The sequence below is a fragment of the Oratosquilla oratoria genome, chromosome 34 (assembly GCF_046742065.1).
Source record: "Oratosquilla oratoria isolate Oo_2021 chromosome 34, ASM4674206v1, whole genome shotgun sequence".
Taxonomy (NCBI): domain Eukaryota; kingdom Metazoa; phylum Arthropoda; class Malacostraca; order Stomatopoda; family Squillidae; genus Oratosquilla; species Oratosquilla oratoria.
In genome coordinates, this window is record NC_134810.1 from 44,284,319 (window position 1) to 44,301,520 (window position 17,202).

The 17,202-nt window shown below is 37.4% G+C and overlaps 1 protein-coding gene across 8 annotated transcripts; it reads left to right on the plus strand.

Annotated features, from left to right (window-relative positions):
* Positions 1-816: 816 nt before the first annotated feature.
* On the plus strand, positions 817-14,661 carry LOC143018281 (uncharacterized). 8 transcript variants are annotated; one of them, XM_076173586.1, is made up of 6 exons: positions 822-839; positions 4,734-4,835; positions 5,030-5,139; positions 5,584-5,665; positions 5,851-5,967; positions 8,397-14,661. In XM_076173586.1, exons 2-6 carry the CDS (start codon positions 4,743-4,745, stop codon positions 8,643-8,645), a joined length of 651 nt encoding a protein of 216 aa, XP_076029701.1. In that variant the 5' UTR covers positions 822-839; positions 4,734-4,742; the 3' UTR covers positions 8,646-14,661. The 8 variants fall into 8 exon arrangements, with proteins under 8 accessions (XP_076029708.1, XP_076029701.1, XP_076029700.1 ...); XM_076173585.1 differs by lacking the exon at positions 822-839 and adding an exon at positions 842-908; XM_076173589.1 differs by lacking the exon at positions 822-839 and adding an exon at positions 846-858.
* Positions 14,662-17,202: the final 2,541 nt, after the last annotated feature.

The window sequence follows — 17,202 nt, forward strand, 5'->3', positions numbered from 1 at the left end:
ATATTCTCGTACCAGGTGTATTATATTCTCGGTCACGCAAGCTACCAAGATTCTTTTATAAGTGTATTATTTTTATATGTCTAAACAAATCAGTAAAATCATGGTTGAAACATCCAAATCACTGCCAAACACACATATATCTACTCAATACATGGACGAGATGATAAAAAAGAAGCATATAATGCCTGATCCTCTTTTATCAGAAGTTAAAGCGGTGGTGTGATCTCTGCATAATTTGAAGGAAATTAATAAGATAGAGAACAAGAAAAGGAGCTACCAAATTGGTTCGCAGCCTTGCACGGCACCTGCAATGAATCTGTCATCGTTGAGAGAAAGAGGAGAAAGCGATGAATTGATAGAAGCTTTCACGTCGTTGAAACGAATAGGTAACCGACAGAAAATATCATTGTAATGAAAAGAATTTAAGAAAATATCTTACGTCGAAAGAATGTATTTTTTCTATTCGTGTGTCAACTCCTGGAGCATTTTATAGCCCAAATTAAAATCATAAAATAATCCAAAATTAAATTTGATAGTTGGAGGAGAAACAGGCACGAATGTAGATCCGTTCATATATACTACAAATAGGTAAGCTAATTACAACTAGGTTTACACTGGAAAAATCTGGTCTTTTTTCCAATAATTATACAAAATGTGTGATTCGATGATGATTTGAGTGTTTATTGGAATATGCAGGAAAGGAGCTACATTCACATGGTCCTTTGAGCGTGTGTAGGATCATACACACACTTTTATGAAACGAGGGATTTAGGAGGATTTTAACTTTTTGACCCTTATAGGGATTTTATTTGTCACAGGTTGGTAACACTGCCTTAAAGGTACGGAACTGTCTTCACAGTCAGTAATAAGGGAAATACAGATTATACAAATCTTGAATATATTATAATGTAAATCATATCTGTTGAATCAATGTTTACAGTAGTTTTGTTGACAGAGAGTCAGAGAGACAATAGTTTACCTTAGGTTAATTGCAAGGTATAGCTGTAGAAACTTATGTTTGCTTCTGGCGTTCTGCGTTTCGATTGCAATCGTCGACTATATATTAGTAGTAGTATTAAACGTATTCTGGCGAGGTAATTCATGAAATTGAACATCAGTGTGAATCGTTATTATTCTGTGGAATGATAAATATCTGTTGACCCTGTGAGTCCGTACCCCAATTTCCAACACAGATGTAGGACCTCAAATTATTTCTACCCCAAGTTTTAACTATAGGAAAATTACAGAGGTACCTATGAATTATTATAGGTACTGCAACATACTGCATCAATAGCTCCTATTCATGCAGTATGTTTCACAGGCAGGTCTGGGGGTCTGTTTTGGTAGCACTTAATATTTGTGGTAAAAGTAAGAGTGCACAAATCATAAATGATACTTATCATAATGGGAGATACCTTTTGCTTTTCAAAACTCCAAGACATTGAGTAAATGAAAAAGGATTACCGACCATTCCCACAAAATTCTTTTGTTACAATTTGAATTTAGGCTACAAAAATGCAATTTCTCAACTCTGAAATGATCATCTGCAACTTGAAAACAGCTCGGGAATTTTCAGAAGTGTGATGCTTGAGTAGTCAAACATTGCTACTCACATGTCATCATTAAACATTGAATCTATTGAATAGCTGTGAGAAAATTTAATAAATTGTGGTCTATTGTGTGGCTGCTGAGTGTAAAAATGATTAAGGAATGTATCAATAAAACTGACACTGTCAGTAATTTGGATTTCCACATCTTTAAGACTAAGCTTCCAACACCTGTTCATGTACCCCAATCCTATATCTGATGTGTTGGGATCCTCCCTTGTGATATAGAGTATTGTAACATGTATAGATACAGAAATTTTCATGAAGAAGGTTCCCTTAAAAAGTATAAAAATGTCTCCCTCTATGATTGCAGAATATTCAACAAGGCATGGTACAGAGATGGGGATTTAACTTTTTGGTCATGAATTTGTACTGATTACATAATTTAATAGTCCAGTTTGAACTATTTATGGCATAACAAGTGTCTCATTATTTTTATATCTCAAAATTATAAATAGAGTTGAATTATTACTTTATGCCAGTTTCAGCAAGATATGTTCATGCAAGTTATGTCGGTTTGGGATATGAGGGCTACATAAAAAAGTGTCATTTTCTCAGTTATTGCCGGGGTAGCAAAAGCCTACCAAAGCTTTTTGTCATCTCTCTTGCTCTAGTTCATGAGTCGTAAGAATAACTTAGGGGACATTCTGTACACATGAGAACACCCCCCTCCACCTAGGTAGCCTATGTAATGTACATTTTGTGAATCTACACAGATTATGAATATCCATAAAATGTGCAGCACCAGTAATTAATTCATAATTGTATGAACATAACGAATAGAAGATTCATAAAAAGAATAGGATAGGGAAGGTTAGGCTAAGTTCATAATGTGTACATGTGTAATGGATTTGCTATCTGTGTACCCAATTATGAATTCATAATTGGATGCACAGATAATAAATCTATTTAATGTGCATACATTATGAAGATTTGTGAAAAGGTTAGGTTAGGTTTATGTGACTCCACCTCTTTGGTATGATATTGTCTCCAAGGATAGGACCTCGCTCACTATTAACCACTTCAATACGGGACTTAAATCTCGCGGGCAGCAGCCAATGCCAGCCGTACGACGTAACGAAATAATATTCGCATCATAAAATATAGTCGCCGCTTATATCGATCGTTCTCTCTTTCACCCGCGAATTTTGAAAACCACAGAGAATGGGATTAAGGGCGCATTTGGGAGAATGTAAAAACACAGGGGCGACTACAATAAATATAATCAAGACGCCGATATGGCAGCGTCGCGAATCCACTTGCTCCTCATGACGCCTACGTGTGCGGCACCGTATGGAAGGGGTTAACAGGAGCCAGTAGATGAATAGAATAGCCTTGTGGTTGTCAGAAGAAAGGAAACTGTGTCATCCAATACAAAAGCGGATCAAGATAGGATGTGACTCCTTCAGTACCAAGGGCAGACCACAGAGCAGAATAAAAGAGCCTGGTGGGAGCCAGAATAAAAGAAGAAGTATCACTCATAGTAGAAGGGGTTAACCACTTTAGTACGACTCAAATTCTTCTGCACAGCATTGGCTGCCATATGTAATTTGCACCACACTACTCTCATTATAAAATATAAAGTCACTTCTGTATTACTCATTCTCTTTTACTCTGAGTAATAATAAACATAGGAAATTTTATCAAACCAGTACATAGAATGTGGGGGTAACTCATGTACAACTACAATGAAAATATATATTATCAAGACACTGACGCCAGCATCTTCATGTACCCACTCGCGTCTTATGATACTTACGTAGGTATCATTGTACTGAAGTGGTTAATATGATTACATAAGAAAGGGGCATCTTGTAGCAAATTAGAATTGTTGCAGAACAGCTATAATGAAATATAAATAATTTGGAGTGTAATCAGTCAATCAACCCATTGCCTCAGGTCTCGAGTAACCAGCACAAGCCTCTGGGTGGGCCCACAAGCCATTCAGGAAAGACATAATAAACCCTCACTATACTTAACTTTGTTACACCAAATTTTGGCTATATCAACCCTAGTGAAATCTACTGACCTTTCATCTTTTATAATGAATAAGATCAGTACATACAGTGCAAGGTTTGGTATGGGTGGCGGGTGCATGGAAAATTTAAATTGTGTATGTACAATGTGTGCTTTCAGCTGTAATGACCAAGTCTTCCTGGTGATTAGTTCAATATATCAAGGGTTTATTGTATTGTCTTGTTGTCTGGGCATTGTTAATGTGGGGCATTAGTATGAGGTGCCCTGTGTTTTCTGTATGGTGGTTGCATGTGAGGAATTGTGAATCAGTGGTTAAGTCCATTCCGTGTTTGTATCATTTTGATGCTGGATGGTGTTGAAGTATTGAGGCTTTGGAGTGTGAGAAAAGGGTTGGTTGAAGAGACATTTTATCATCATTATTATTATTATTTTATATCTTTGGATTTGAAAATGTTAATACTGTATCTGTAGTTCGTCTCCTCATTCATATTGCTTTTCAATTATAATAATTTTTGCCTTGAGTTTCACTGACAGGAAAATAGTTCCACAGTATCAAACAGTAGTTCTTGGGCCCTTCCATAATGCTCATGGAAGAAATACTGGATAGTTATTGTTGTTTTACAAATATGAGTTTATTTCTTTCATTGGCTAGTAGGAAGAAGAGGAGAGCATTTGGCAATTCTTGTAATGTGAAAAAAGTGGAGGAAAGATATTCAGGTTTGAGATATCTTGGACCCAAGTCAGACACTGAGAGGCAGCTGCTTGGAGCTACACCTTCAAATGGAAATAAGGGTGTTCATGGCCGTTAGAAATGATACTTGGTGCCCTTCTCATTAGACCACCATTGGTACCTATTTTTTAGTTCTTTTTGATTATTTTTTCATGAACAGTGATTTCCTTTTGTGTGTTATTTATTGATTTGTTATTATTATTGTTATTATTATTATTACTTATTTATTTATTATTATTATTATTATTTTTTATTATTATTATTTTTTTTTTCAAATTTGTTCCAAGAATAGAGTTGAAGATAATGGGGAATTGCCTCAAATTAGAGTCCTTTATTAAATGACTTTTCTCTGTATAGCTATTGCCTTGTATGTTCTAATTCTTTGTTTCTTTTCTAACATGTTTTCATATAAATACCAGACTAGAGTAATGGATAATGGAGAATTGCCTCGAACTAGAGAAGTTCTCTGTGAACATCTACATGCAAAAGTACGGAGCCTTCAGCCAAGTCTTGCTGATAAGGTAAGATCTAGGTCTCAGTAAATGAAGAAATGCTTGTTTTAAAATGTCCTGTAAGGCAATTTGTTGCAACACTACTAATGATAACCTAAAAAAATTAAACATTATTTTTATTCATCTTCCTTTTATTTTTTTTAAGGATTTCTTGTAGCATTTCTTAGTCTCCTCACTAACAAGAGCATTACTTATGTCATCAGATAACAGGAGTTTTAGTGGAGGGTAGGAGCAATGAAGAAGTGATAGGTTTGCTTGTGTCTGACCCACTGCTGGAGGAAGCAGTAGATAAAGTTCTTTTGTCACTTGAGGAGTGAGTATACCTATGAGTTGGTGTATAGACGTAAGATTGAGAAGTGTTGTACTGTGGTTTCATTTTCATAAGAGCAGAATACATTACAGGATAGGCAATCTTACCAGCACTTCATGGATGTTTAGCTTTCAATTGTATGTATATACATAGATCCATACATACATACATACATACCAAAGGGCCTTTTCCCTTAGATATGGATCTAATGATTGTTACTTATAAGTGATGATCCTATGAAATGAATATAAGAGAATTATCTAAGCTTTGATAGCTTAATAGATTTTCTTTTGGTAAATACAAGACAGTTTACTGTATCTGGAAATTTTACCATGTATCAGAATCTATAATATATGCCATGTTAGAGGAATTAAAAACATCTTGAACTGATTCTGATGCTTTGTTTTGCAAAAAATATTTGATTATGATTTTGTATCTAACTTGTAGTTGTCAACGAGAAGCAAAGGAAGCGTTGGGGCCACAACTGTTTGCTGCTGTTGCTGATATTGACCAGGAACTCTGTGCACAGGTATTCATCTATTTTAATATGTTTGTATATTTGTACTATCCAATTGTATTCATTATAAGAATTTTTTTGCTGATATTGATAATATTCTTTACTTTATATATATATATATAATTACTCACAAAGTGAGGTGCCCAAGAGGCATAGAATCAGATCAATAGATATACAGCGGATTTTTTTGGTTACAGTTGACTGGTATGCTCCTAGAACTTCCTTTGAGTAGTCTTGCATCCCTCCTTACTAATAGAGATGAACTTCAGAAAGCTGCAAGGAAAGCTCGCACAGAATACTTACGCTTTATACAGGTAGTGTTCAGTGTATTTTTTCTCACCTAAGTAATGTCCAGTAGTTGTGGGATTTTTGTAACTGTAATATGTCGTGTTAACGTATTGTGAATTGCACCCAGCAAAAGGGAGAGTCCAATTACATGTTTTTTGTTAAAACACGGTATTTCGTTAATAAGCTGACATAACAGCTGACTGTTTTTAACTTTTCCTTTTTATTTATTCTATTTGAAGTAGACTAGTATCTGTTGAGCCCTGAAATATGTTCATTTGTTTAAAAAAAAGTGTTTTACTAAGCTTGGTAACATGCAAAAATGGCTGAAATTGAGATATTACTGGACTGAAGAATAGTTGTGTATGGATGATGCTGTGATGGGAGGGAGGGCTAGGAAGTATGTGTGAATGATATTTTGACACAGCCCAGAGGGATTTCTTCCCATCCTCTCTTTCTGTTTGAGGGGATGGAGAGGGGGTGTTGCTGATTAAATGGAGTGGCCTTGCTGTGGATGTGCTGTGTCTTGCCGCATTTCTTCTGAGCCAGGGTGGTGGGTGAGATGCAGGAATGACCCGTTATCCATGAGGAGCCAAAAAAAAAAGGGAGGGAGGGAGGGGTGGTGAATGGGAGTGGAGTTATGTGGGGATGAAATGGATGGGAGTGGAATTATGCTTTTTGATTTTGGCTACCTCCCTTGTAAGGGAGAAAAAGCTCTAGTTATATGTATATTAAAAAAAATACATACATACATATACCAAAGGCTTTCCCCCCTTACATGGGGGATGGGGGGTAGCCAAAAAGAAAATAAATAAAATAAAAACCATATTGACATTAAACCATCATATTTTGGTTTGAATTTTATGTGTATAAAGATCTGCAATGAATATCAGTTGGAATTATTATGTTTGCTAATAAAAACTTTGTTTTTTGGCTACCTCCCTTGTAAGGGAGAAAAGGCCTTGGTATATGACCATTGCCCAGCTCTAACTTGGGTGGAATCCAACAGACTAATTGCATTTCTTTGTTTTGAATTTGAATACGAGTCACTTGAGTAACAACATAAATCAGATAAGAAGCTGGTCTCTGTTTGGGGGGGAGGATTGGTGGAATACAAACCCAGTATTAGTTGGACAGAAAACAAAATTATTTAGGTACATACATACATATACCAAGGCTTTTTCCCCCTTACAAGGGAGGTAGCCAAAAAGGGAAAGGCATAAAATCATTCCCACCCATTTCATCCCCGAATACACTCCACACCCCTCCCAACCTTATTTAGAAAAAAGAAAAGAAAAAAAAGTCACTACAGAGTGATAGACCCCAAGCTAGAAACTTTGAAGGACTCATATTTTAATTTGCCCTAAAGTTTTCAGACAAGGAAAGGGAGTATGTATGTGTACAAACACAAATCACAATAAAACAAGCATGCAGTTGGGCAAAACTCCCACCAGGCTCTTATTAGCATAACTGCCATATGTCAGACCTACTGTATATACTGTTGGTGAGCTTGTGTCAGCAAAAAGGAAACATATTATGTACTTTGATAGATATATCTTTATACTCTTTTCATTTATTCATTTCCTGTGACTTATCCATCAAAGCAAAGATTTATTTTATTTTTTTATTTTTATTTTTTTTCACTATAAAATAAATACATATTAACCCCTTCCATACGGTGCCGCACACTTAGGCGTCATGGGGAGCGAGTGTATTCGCGAGGCTGCCATATCGGCGTCTTGATTATATTTATTGTAGTCGCCCCTGTGTTTTTACATTCTCTCAAATGTGCCCTGAATCCCATTCTCTGTGGTATTCAAAATTCGCGGGTGAAAGAGAGAACGATCGATATAAGCGGTGACTATATTTTATGATGCGAGTATTATTACGACACGTCGTACGGCTGGCATTGGCTGCTGCCACTGAGATCTAAGTCCATGACGCCTATGTGTGCGGCACCGTATGGAAGGGGTTAATACCAAGATCTTTTTCTCTCTTACAAGGGAGGTAGCCAAAGTCAGAGGCATAAGATACATATTTATTTTGTTGGAAAGTGTTACAATGAATTATTCATTTATGTTGTCATATTCTCATTAGAATCTGTACTAAAAATCTGAAAATAAGGGAAGGTTTATGTGTGAAGTTAACAGACTATTAACAGAAATTGCCAATTTAATGGAAGTTAATCAGTCCGTTAATGATTTTCAAAGTTAACTTAAAAGTTAATCTGTTAATGAAATTTTCAACTTTGTTAATCAACGATTAATAGATTAGCAGACTGGTGCCCAGCTCTGCTAATTATGAACTTGCTCTGCCAGATAACCTAGTACCGCTTCCACTTCTGACCTTGTACCCAAGTAGCGATAGTCTAAATTGCTTGTCCAGTGTTCATCCCCTCCTCCACTTATACCCTGTGTGAATTATATCTTGTGTGAAAATAATTATTTGATTTTTACAGGAAAAAGAATCTTACAAAATAGAATGGAGTGATGCATGCTTGTCAGAAAAAAAGGAAAGTATAGGAGAACTCCTGTATGAGAAATTGCTGGTGGACCACCCTACAGATGCTGCCAAACTCACCGGAATGCTTCTGCAAATGGACGACCAATCTTTAGTGAAAGTGATGGAAAACTCAGAAATGCTAAAGAAAATGGTTGAAACGTCACTAGAAGCCTTAAGAAATTGTGATGAAAATGAATCAAAATAATATAGTTTTATCAGAGTATTTTGTAGATGAAAAGAGCAAGGTTTCCTGAACAAGACTAGGTTTAGGATATTTGTTGATGTTGTTATGTAAATCCACATTAACACATTCATAGTACTGAAGCAAAGTACGTATCATTTGTGCAAACACACGAAAGACAGTTTACTGAGAGACCAACTTCTAATGTGTTAAGCATAATTAGGTAAATTATATAAAATTACACACACAGTTATATTAATACATATAGTTTTATATGGTACATGTAAATATGTTGTAAGTTTATACACCTTTACCCTGACAATCATGGTTCCTATATTATTGGCTTTGCTCATTTATGGTGCCCTCTGTTATCACTAGTTTTGACATGCATAATTTCTCTCTCTCTTTCTCTCTCTTTTTTTTATTGTTGTTGTTGTTGTTGCCGTTCCCTAGACTGTCTGTCCGAGCAGTCCCGTCTCCCCAAGGAATGCCACAGCCGAAACTGGGTTTTCCCATAAATCCTTTATAGAGTGTATGTACTCCCCAAGGCAGTCGTAGCTCCTCTTGGGTATCGGTGCCACCTACTTAGAGCCAGTGGCCAGGGCTGGTTGCCACCGTTTGGCCCCCAACTCTTAGGGTTGGGGGGTGGTCCCACGATGTAGACGCTGCGGCTCCAGGACCTTTTTTTATTGTAAAATGTTGTGGCTGTTGCAGTTCAGATATACATATATGTGTATTTTGGATACTATGGGTTTCCTGGGAGAGAGACCTAGGTCAACTGATTGATTGATTAATTGCTTATGTAAGGGTAACATACAAAGAAGAGAACTGTATTTGTGGGGTCTTCTCCCTACAGTCAATCAATTCGTTGCCCCAGGTCTCTCTTGCAGGAGACTCACAACTCCCAGTGGGCACTGGACAGGCCCATAGGTCACTCAAGGAAGAAGTAATGTTGTCTAAGGATAGTTATATTGGGGTATTGTAGAAAGAGGTGTTCAGTGTCCTTGGTGTGATTGTTGTATCCAGGGCAGTTTGATTCTGTGGCAAAGCCTCTTCTGTGCTGGTACTGTCTTAGAGCTGGAAGATGTCTTGAATGCAAATGTGCTAGTGTGGTTCCTGCCTGTGTTGAGAGTGATTTTTCTGTGGGGGTGATGTTTGAGGGAGGAGGTTTGGTGGAGTTTTGAGATTGTTGGTCTGTTTTGAAGAATGGTTTTGTGTGGATGTGAGGGGACGGAGAGGGGAGGTTGCCAATTTAATGAAGCGGCCTTGCTATGGATGTGCTGTGTTTTGCGACACTGCCTCTGACCCAGGGCAGTGGACAAGATGCAGGGATGACCCATCATCCAGGAGGTGCCAAGATAAGAGAGAGGGTGGAGGGGAGTGGAGTGTATTTAGGGATGGAATGGGTGGGAGTGGTTTTTGTGTCTTTTTCTTTTTGGCTACCTCCCTTGTAAGGGGGGAGGGGCCTTTGGTATATGTATGTATGTGAGTAGTATGTTTTTTGAGATGGGTAGAGGCAGGGTTTATGGTTCTAGCATAGGGCAGGTTATTCTATAGGAAATGGAATGGGTGGGAGCGGTTTCTATGCCTTTTTCTTTTTGGCTACCCCCCCGTGTAGGGGGAAAAAGCCTTTGGTATATGTATGTATTTATGTACGAGAATTTTGGTTTCTTAGTGCAGGTGAACTGTTGGGTGGTTTTGGTGCATCCTGTTATTACTCGCAGTGCTTGTGTTGTTGATTGTTGGGAACCAAGCCATTGAGGTGCAGTTGAGTGTGGTTCTTATGCATTGTTTGTATACTGTGATTAGTTTCCTTCTGTTGCTCAAAATCCCATGCTTGCTACCAATTTTAGTATTTACAGATTTTCTTGTAGTATATTGCTGTCAGATCTTTGATGTGCAGGCTGAAGGTTATATGAGTATCAAAAGTAAGGCCTGGTATTTTAGATTTTTTTCCAATGTGAGGGTTTGGCTATGTAATTTCACTTTTTTTTATGATTGTGGTAAGCAATGCTACTGATGATTTCTGGGGGTGAGGCTTCTGTTCTGTTATACTAAGCCATTGTTGCATGTATGAGTAAGCTTGGTTGTTCTTAATCACTATTTTGTAATTGCTGTGCTGGGTTATTATTATCAGGTTGTCTGCATAAGTGAGCACTTTGGTGTTATGTTCTGGATCTGGTATTGGGAGATCCCTTATGAAGAGGCTGAATAACGTAGATGAGAGTATTGGTCATTGGGTACTCCATTGTACAGGTTGTATTTTATAAATGTGGAACTGTGTCACCAACTTTAGGAGCAGTAGGACAGGGCCACCTTTCCTTTCCCGTCATCCAGGTGGTGCCAAGATAAGAGAGAGGGTAGAGGGGAGTGGAGTATGTAGGGGATGGAATGAGTGGGAGTGGTTTCTATGCCTTTGTCTTTTGGCTACCTCCTGTGTAAGGGGGAAAAAGCCTCTGATATATGTATGTATGTAGGACAAGACCAGTCATTGGTTGTTAAATATATCATATGTGAGTAGGTGGAGGAATAACAATTGTTGCCTTGAGATCTATTAACTGGAAATCTGCAACTTCACTGTGGCTAACACTGGTTCTCATGACCTTCCATAACCTCTGGGATGAGTTGTTGGACAAGTGTTTATGTTATATTAGTTTGGGATTTTGACGCAGCCCGAAGGGATTTCTCCCCGTCTTCTCCTTTTCTGCATGAGGGGATGGAGAGGGGGTGTCGCCGAATTTATGAAGCGGCCTTGCTGTGGATGTGCCACGTCTTGCCTCACTGCTTCTGACCCAGGGCAGTGGACAGGATGCAGGGATGACCCGTCATCCAGGTGCCAAGAGAAGAAGGAGGGTGGAGGGGAGTGGAATATATAGGAAATTAAATGGGTGGGAGTGGTTTCTATGCCTTTTTCTTTGTGGCTACCCCCGTGTAGGGGGGAAAAGCCTTTGGTATATGTATATATGTATATAGTTTGGGATTTTGATCATGTCAAAGGTTTACAGTAGTGGGAAAGGAGCAGTTGCCACTTGCCAGCTGATCATATGTGAAAAGGTGGAGGACTGATAACTGTTGTCTCAAGTTTCACTGACTGGAAACCTATGGACTCACAGGAACTGGTAGTGGTCCTTGGACCCTACCAAAGATCTCTATGGGAAAATATGTTGAGGTTTTGTCTGTGTTGTAATAGTGTGGGACTGTTACATTGGCACTAGTCTATAATAGTAAGAGGAGGAAAGCAGCCCCTGTAAATGAAATTGAAGGCGTTAACCACTTCAGTATGATGACGCCCATGTAGGTGTCATGACGCAAGAGTGGGTACACAAGGATGCCATCGTCAGCATCTTGATTATATATACAGTCAGTCCTCCTTATACGGTAATTTTTTATCCGGTAAATTCACAGTGACGGTATTTGGTAATTACTACCCTCGATTCTATTTACAGTAAGAAAAATTCATAGATACGATATCCACTCGTGTTTTGGAGGTAAAATTAGATATTTTGAAGAGGAAAGAGCAGGGAGAAGGTACGTCTGCCATAAGTCGAAACTTGGGTTCGGCATACGGTAATTTAAATTTGTGGTAAGGTTTTCAGGAACGCATATGTACCATATAACCAGGACTCACTGTATATATTTTTTTTGCAGTTGTATGCGAGTTACCCCCTGGATTCTGTGAACTGGTTTGATCACATTTTTCTGTGTTTATTATTACTCAGAGTAAAAGAGAATGAATAATACAGCAGTCACTTTATATTTTATAATGCAAGTAGTGTGATGAATTGTATGTTTGGCGGCCGATGCTGTACATGAGAATTTGAGTCATACATACATACATATACCAAGGCTTTTTCCCCCTTACAAGGGAGGTAGCCAAAAAGGGAAAGGCATAAAAACACTCCCACCCATTTCATCCCTAAATACACTCCACACCCCTCCCACCCTCCCTCTCATCTGGAGTGGTTAATGTGTTTTGAAGATGGGTGGTAGGGAGATGATTCCTCCTGACGTATCTCACAGGATCATCACTTGCATGTATCCATCATTGGTCCCAAGGCGGACGAACAATCGGAGTTAGTAAAGAGAGATCATGGGGGCCCAGTCCAGAGATCAAGTGTCAGCCCCTCATGGCTGCACCTCCAGACGGAGGTTTTGTAACCAACTGACAGATTATTCTCTCCAAAATCTGTCTTACAGAACCACTGCTTGCAGGTACCCATTGCTGATCCCTTAGTTTCTGTCAGGAATAGTATTTTGGTTTTGTTGATGGAATGTTCATTTTTATCTTTAACTTTGGTTAATGCTCCTTTGTTTGATAGTCTTATTCTTATACAGTCTTCTTTGTGATTTCTTTACTTTAGTCTGTGGTGTTGTAATAGTTGTGCACACTACGCACAATAACCTTCTTTCTTTGGCATCCAAATTATGTAGCTAAACTGATTGCATGTATCATACAAGATTGTGCCAAGTTATAGTTCTGGATTAGATTCTAGTATAAATGAGAATACTGTTATGTATTGCCATTGTATACATGGATATTGGGACACCTTTGTTCAGAATTAGTGAACCTGCAGCTGGAAACAATATAGAGTAGTGCAATCAAATTCTGACTCAGTTTAAGGTTTCATGAAGGTGCATTGTTCAAGATTTATTTTGTACAAATATCAATTTTTTTATACCTTTTGCATTTCAAGGTGATATAGTGATTGATTTTATACACTAGCTAGTTTGTTATACAAATACAAAACTTTTATCAGATAATATTGCAGTTTATTGTATGATTGTTTATTTTTTGTACTGTGTGTTTGTGCTTTCTAGAGCCTAATATCAATATTTTTATATATGATTATGTGACTGAAATAATGTGCTAAAGTCAGCATATTCTCACAAGCTACAAAGTGGTAGTAAATGACAATAGGAATCAGCCTTTTTTATATTCTCTCGTTAATAATGGTTGTTTGTGTATTAATTCAATATTATTGTGTGGGTGTACTGTATAAGTGTTGTTTTAGTTAATGCCAGACAGTTTGAATCAGTGGAAGGATATTCCTTCCTGAGGTCCTCATAAACTAAGACTTTTCATATGGTCCAGCTCTCTCCAAATTAACATATGAACAAAGATTGTCCAAATTGGAACTACCAACTCTGGAACAAAGAAGAGAAAGAGGAGATCTACTGACTATAGAATCATGAAAAGAATGGAAATCTTAGATAGAGATGATTTATTAAAATGGGACAATGGAAAAACAAGAGGACATGAAAAGAAACTCAAAAAGGATAATAATAGAAGAGATCTGGAAAAGAATAGCTTCCCACATAGAGTGGTGGATACCTGGAATAAATTAGATAGGGAAACAGTGTGTGCAAACACTATTCAAGATTATAAGAAAAAACTTGATGCTGAAAGATACAAAGACAGGTCACCACGAGCATAGCTCCCTTCCAGTATAATACAACTAGGTAAATGCAGATGAATAAGATTGCATTGAGTTATCCAAAATATAGTTTGTAAACTATGTCTCTGTTAGAGGTGTATCCAGGTGTAAGACGTGTTCTTGTATATTTCACATTAAAAATCATGAAATGTGCCATGTCTAAGGATGTATAGTCTTAATACAACCAATATTTAAATACCATAGGTGCATTGTACCTCATGTGATTTTGGCTGTGCATTATATTCCAAATACCCCTGTGAGAAATAAAGTTACCATGAAATTCTTTTATGGTGATAATACTATAGCTCATGCATGAGTTATGTAGGGACTTGTTTTAAAAATAGAATGTCTATAATTTGAATGTAGTGATTTTATAACTGGATAAATTCATTATTTTGAAGCCTTTTGTATGATGTATTCATTTGATGCCTGTACACAAACAGTTGCTTGTTCAAAATTAATGACTAAGGGTGTTTCAGTGAAGGGTATAAATTTTGTTTATATACTGTAGAGAAAACAGTTGTAACATTCTAATGAAAATGTGCAATTTAGAATGTATTTGTGTATCTATAATTTGTTTCTGCAAATATATAAGGTGACATTTCTGTAGTGTGGTCCTACCCATTATTAACTATCATAGTAAAGGTGCAGGTTGAATTCCTAGTCAGACCAGTGATACAAAAAAAAAGAAGAAGAAGAAAAATAAAATTATAATGGTTTGCCTTTGCTATTACCACATACCACAAGATGGTGATCTGAAATGGAATGGTACAAAATATTTTGAGGCCCACCATACACAACCATGAACAGAACGAGATTAAGAGATAAGATACGAGTTAATCACAATTCACTACAAGTAGAATTAAATAAACATGTACACAACAGAGTACATTTTTCCATTCGTTTCCTGATACATCACAACCCTCAAAGTATTTATGTAAAAAACAAAATGTGGTTCCTCTAAAACACTGCTAAGAATGTACACTACCACAGTACCAACTATGTGATTGCTACACCAGAGCAGTGCCACAAGCAGTGGCTATGTCACCTTAACATATTAAAGGGTTATCATGAAAAGGTCTCTGAGGAGCCTTTAGAGGTTCCCATTCATCTCATTCCTTGTGAATCCTCAGATGTACAGCTTATTCATAAACCTCTTCCATATAATGACACCTATGTAGGCGTCATGAGGCGCAAGTGTTGTATGAGGATGCCTGCATCGACGTCTTGATTTTATTTATTTTGTAGTTATAGCTAAGTGACCCCCATATTCTGTGAACCGGCTTGATCATATTTTCTGTGGTTATTAATATTGATGGAGGCTCGCTGGCTGAGCGGTTTAAGGCGAAGGTCGAGATGATGGCCGTTCAAACTCTGCCACCAGCGAGTTGAACCAATGGCATGGTTCATTAAATTCCATGTTACAAAGTCCTCTGCAAGGGGCACCATCCTAGCCTCCTGATGCGGGGAGTCGGTGACGATGAACCAAATCAATCAATCATTAATATTGAGAGGGAAAGAGATCAAGTAATACAGCTGTAACTTTATATTTCATAATGTGAGTATTGGGACACATCATCAAATCATTGTACATCAGGCAGCTGATGCTGCCCACAAGAATTTGACTCTTATTGAAGAGGTTAAATGGAAAATAAGAAAAGCAAAATGGAAATAAGTGGTGTATGCAAGGCTTTAATTTTTATTCATTTCATCTCCCACCCCCCTACACACACACACACACACACTCAAAGAAGGAAAAATACCAGAAGACTGGGAAAATGCCAATATTTTACTAATGTATAAAGGAGGAAACAAGGAAGACCCAACAAATTATAGACTGGTTTCACTTACAAGCATGGTAGCCAAAATTTGTGAATAAGTTATCAAAAATAGATGGATAAAACATCTGGAGGAGAACAATATTCTAAATCCGAGACAATTTGGATTTAGACAGGGAAGACCAAGTGCTACAAATTTGATCTATTTCTACTCGAGACTATTAGATATAATACAAGAAATGGATGGATGGGCTTATTGTGTTTTCTAGACCTACAAAAAGCTTTTGACAAAGAACCATACAAAAACTATTAAGAAAACTGGAAACCATAGGAGGGATACAAAGTAAAGTACTGAAATGAAGGATTTCTTGCATGGAAGAAAAATAAGAGTAGTGCTTAGAGATAAGAATTCTACTTAGGAGGAGGTGATTAGTGGAGTTCCACAAGGATCAGTATTGGCTCCAATAATGATTGCTATTTATATAAATGACATGGATGAGGGTGTGAAATGTTACATGAGCTTTGCAGATAACACAAAACTGCTGAAGAAAGTGAGTACTGAAATGGATTGTGAGTCACTGCAGGGAGATCTGAACAGGGTTTGGGAATAGAGTCAGAAATGGGAAGTGGCCTTCAACATTAAGAAATGTAATTTGAAAAAAGTTAAAAAAGGGTATTAGGATAATATAGAATTGATGCAAAGGAAGTAACGAAAGTGGAATCTGAAAACGACCTGGGAGTAATCATCACAAAGGATGTGTCCCCAGATAAACATAAAATTGTTAGAGAAACCTACAACTTAATAAGATCAATAAAGGCAGCTTTTATTTACTTGGATGAAGAAATGGCAAAGAAAATACTAGTCACACTGAGAAGGTAGTGACACTATGGTCACCTAGTACCAAAAAGAATATGAAAATTGAGAGAATCCAGAGAGCAACTATGAAGATGGCCCCAACATTTTCAAAACTGTCATATGAAGAAAGGTTGTCAAAACTAGAGATGAACATTCTGACTGACAGTTTGGCTTCAGATCTGGAAAGTCGTGTGTCAAACCTTTTAAGCTTTTCCTCAAAAGTGATTGATACACTGTAGATGGCCTAGAGAAGGCATTTGATAAAGTACCTCAGTCAACTTTTTTGGAAATTGGAACACAGAGAACTGAGTGGCAAACTACTAGAATGGATGAAAGACTTCTTGAAGGAAAGATAATGAGGACAGTAGCAAAGGAAAAGATACCAAGATGGAGAGCAGTAATGAGTGGAGTACCACAAGGTTCAATGCTTGCACCAATAATGTTTCTTGTCTATGTAAATAACATGATGGAAGAAACAACAAGCTATGCCAACATATTTGCAGATGATGCAA

Excerpts from the sequence above, each read along its gene's own strand:
- LOC143018281 (XM_076173586.1), top strand. The coding sequence starts at position 4,743 with ATGGATAATGGAGAATTGCCTCGAACTAGAGAAGTTCTCTGTGAACAT. Across the intron at positions 5,666-5,850 it reads ACCAGGAACTCTGTGCACAG|TTGACTGGTATGCTCCTAGA; the intron begins GTATTCATCTAT and ends TTTTGGTTACAG. Across the intron at positions 5,968-8,396 it reads AATACTTACGCTTTATACAG|GAAAAAGAATCTTACAAAAT; the intron begins GTAGTGTTCAGT and ends TGATTTTTACAG.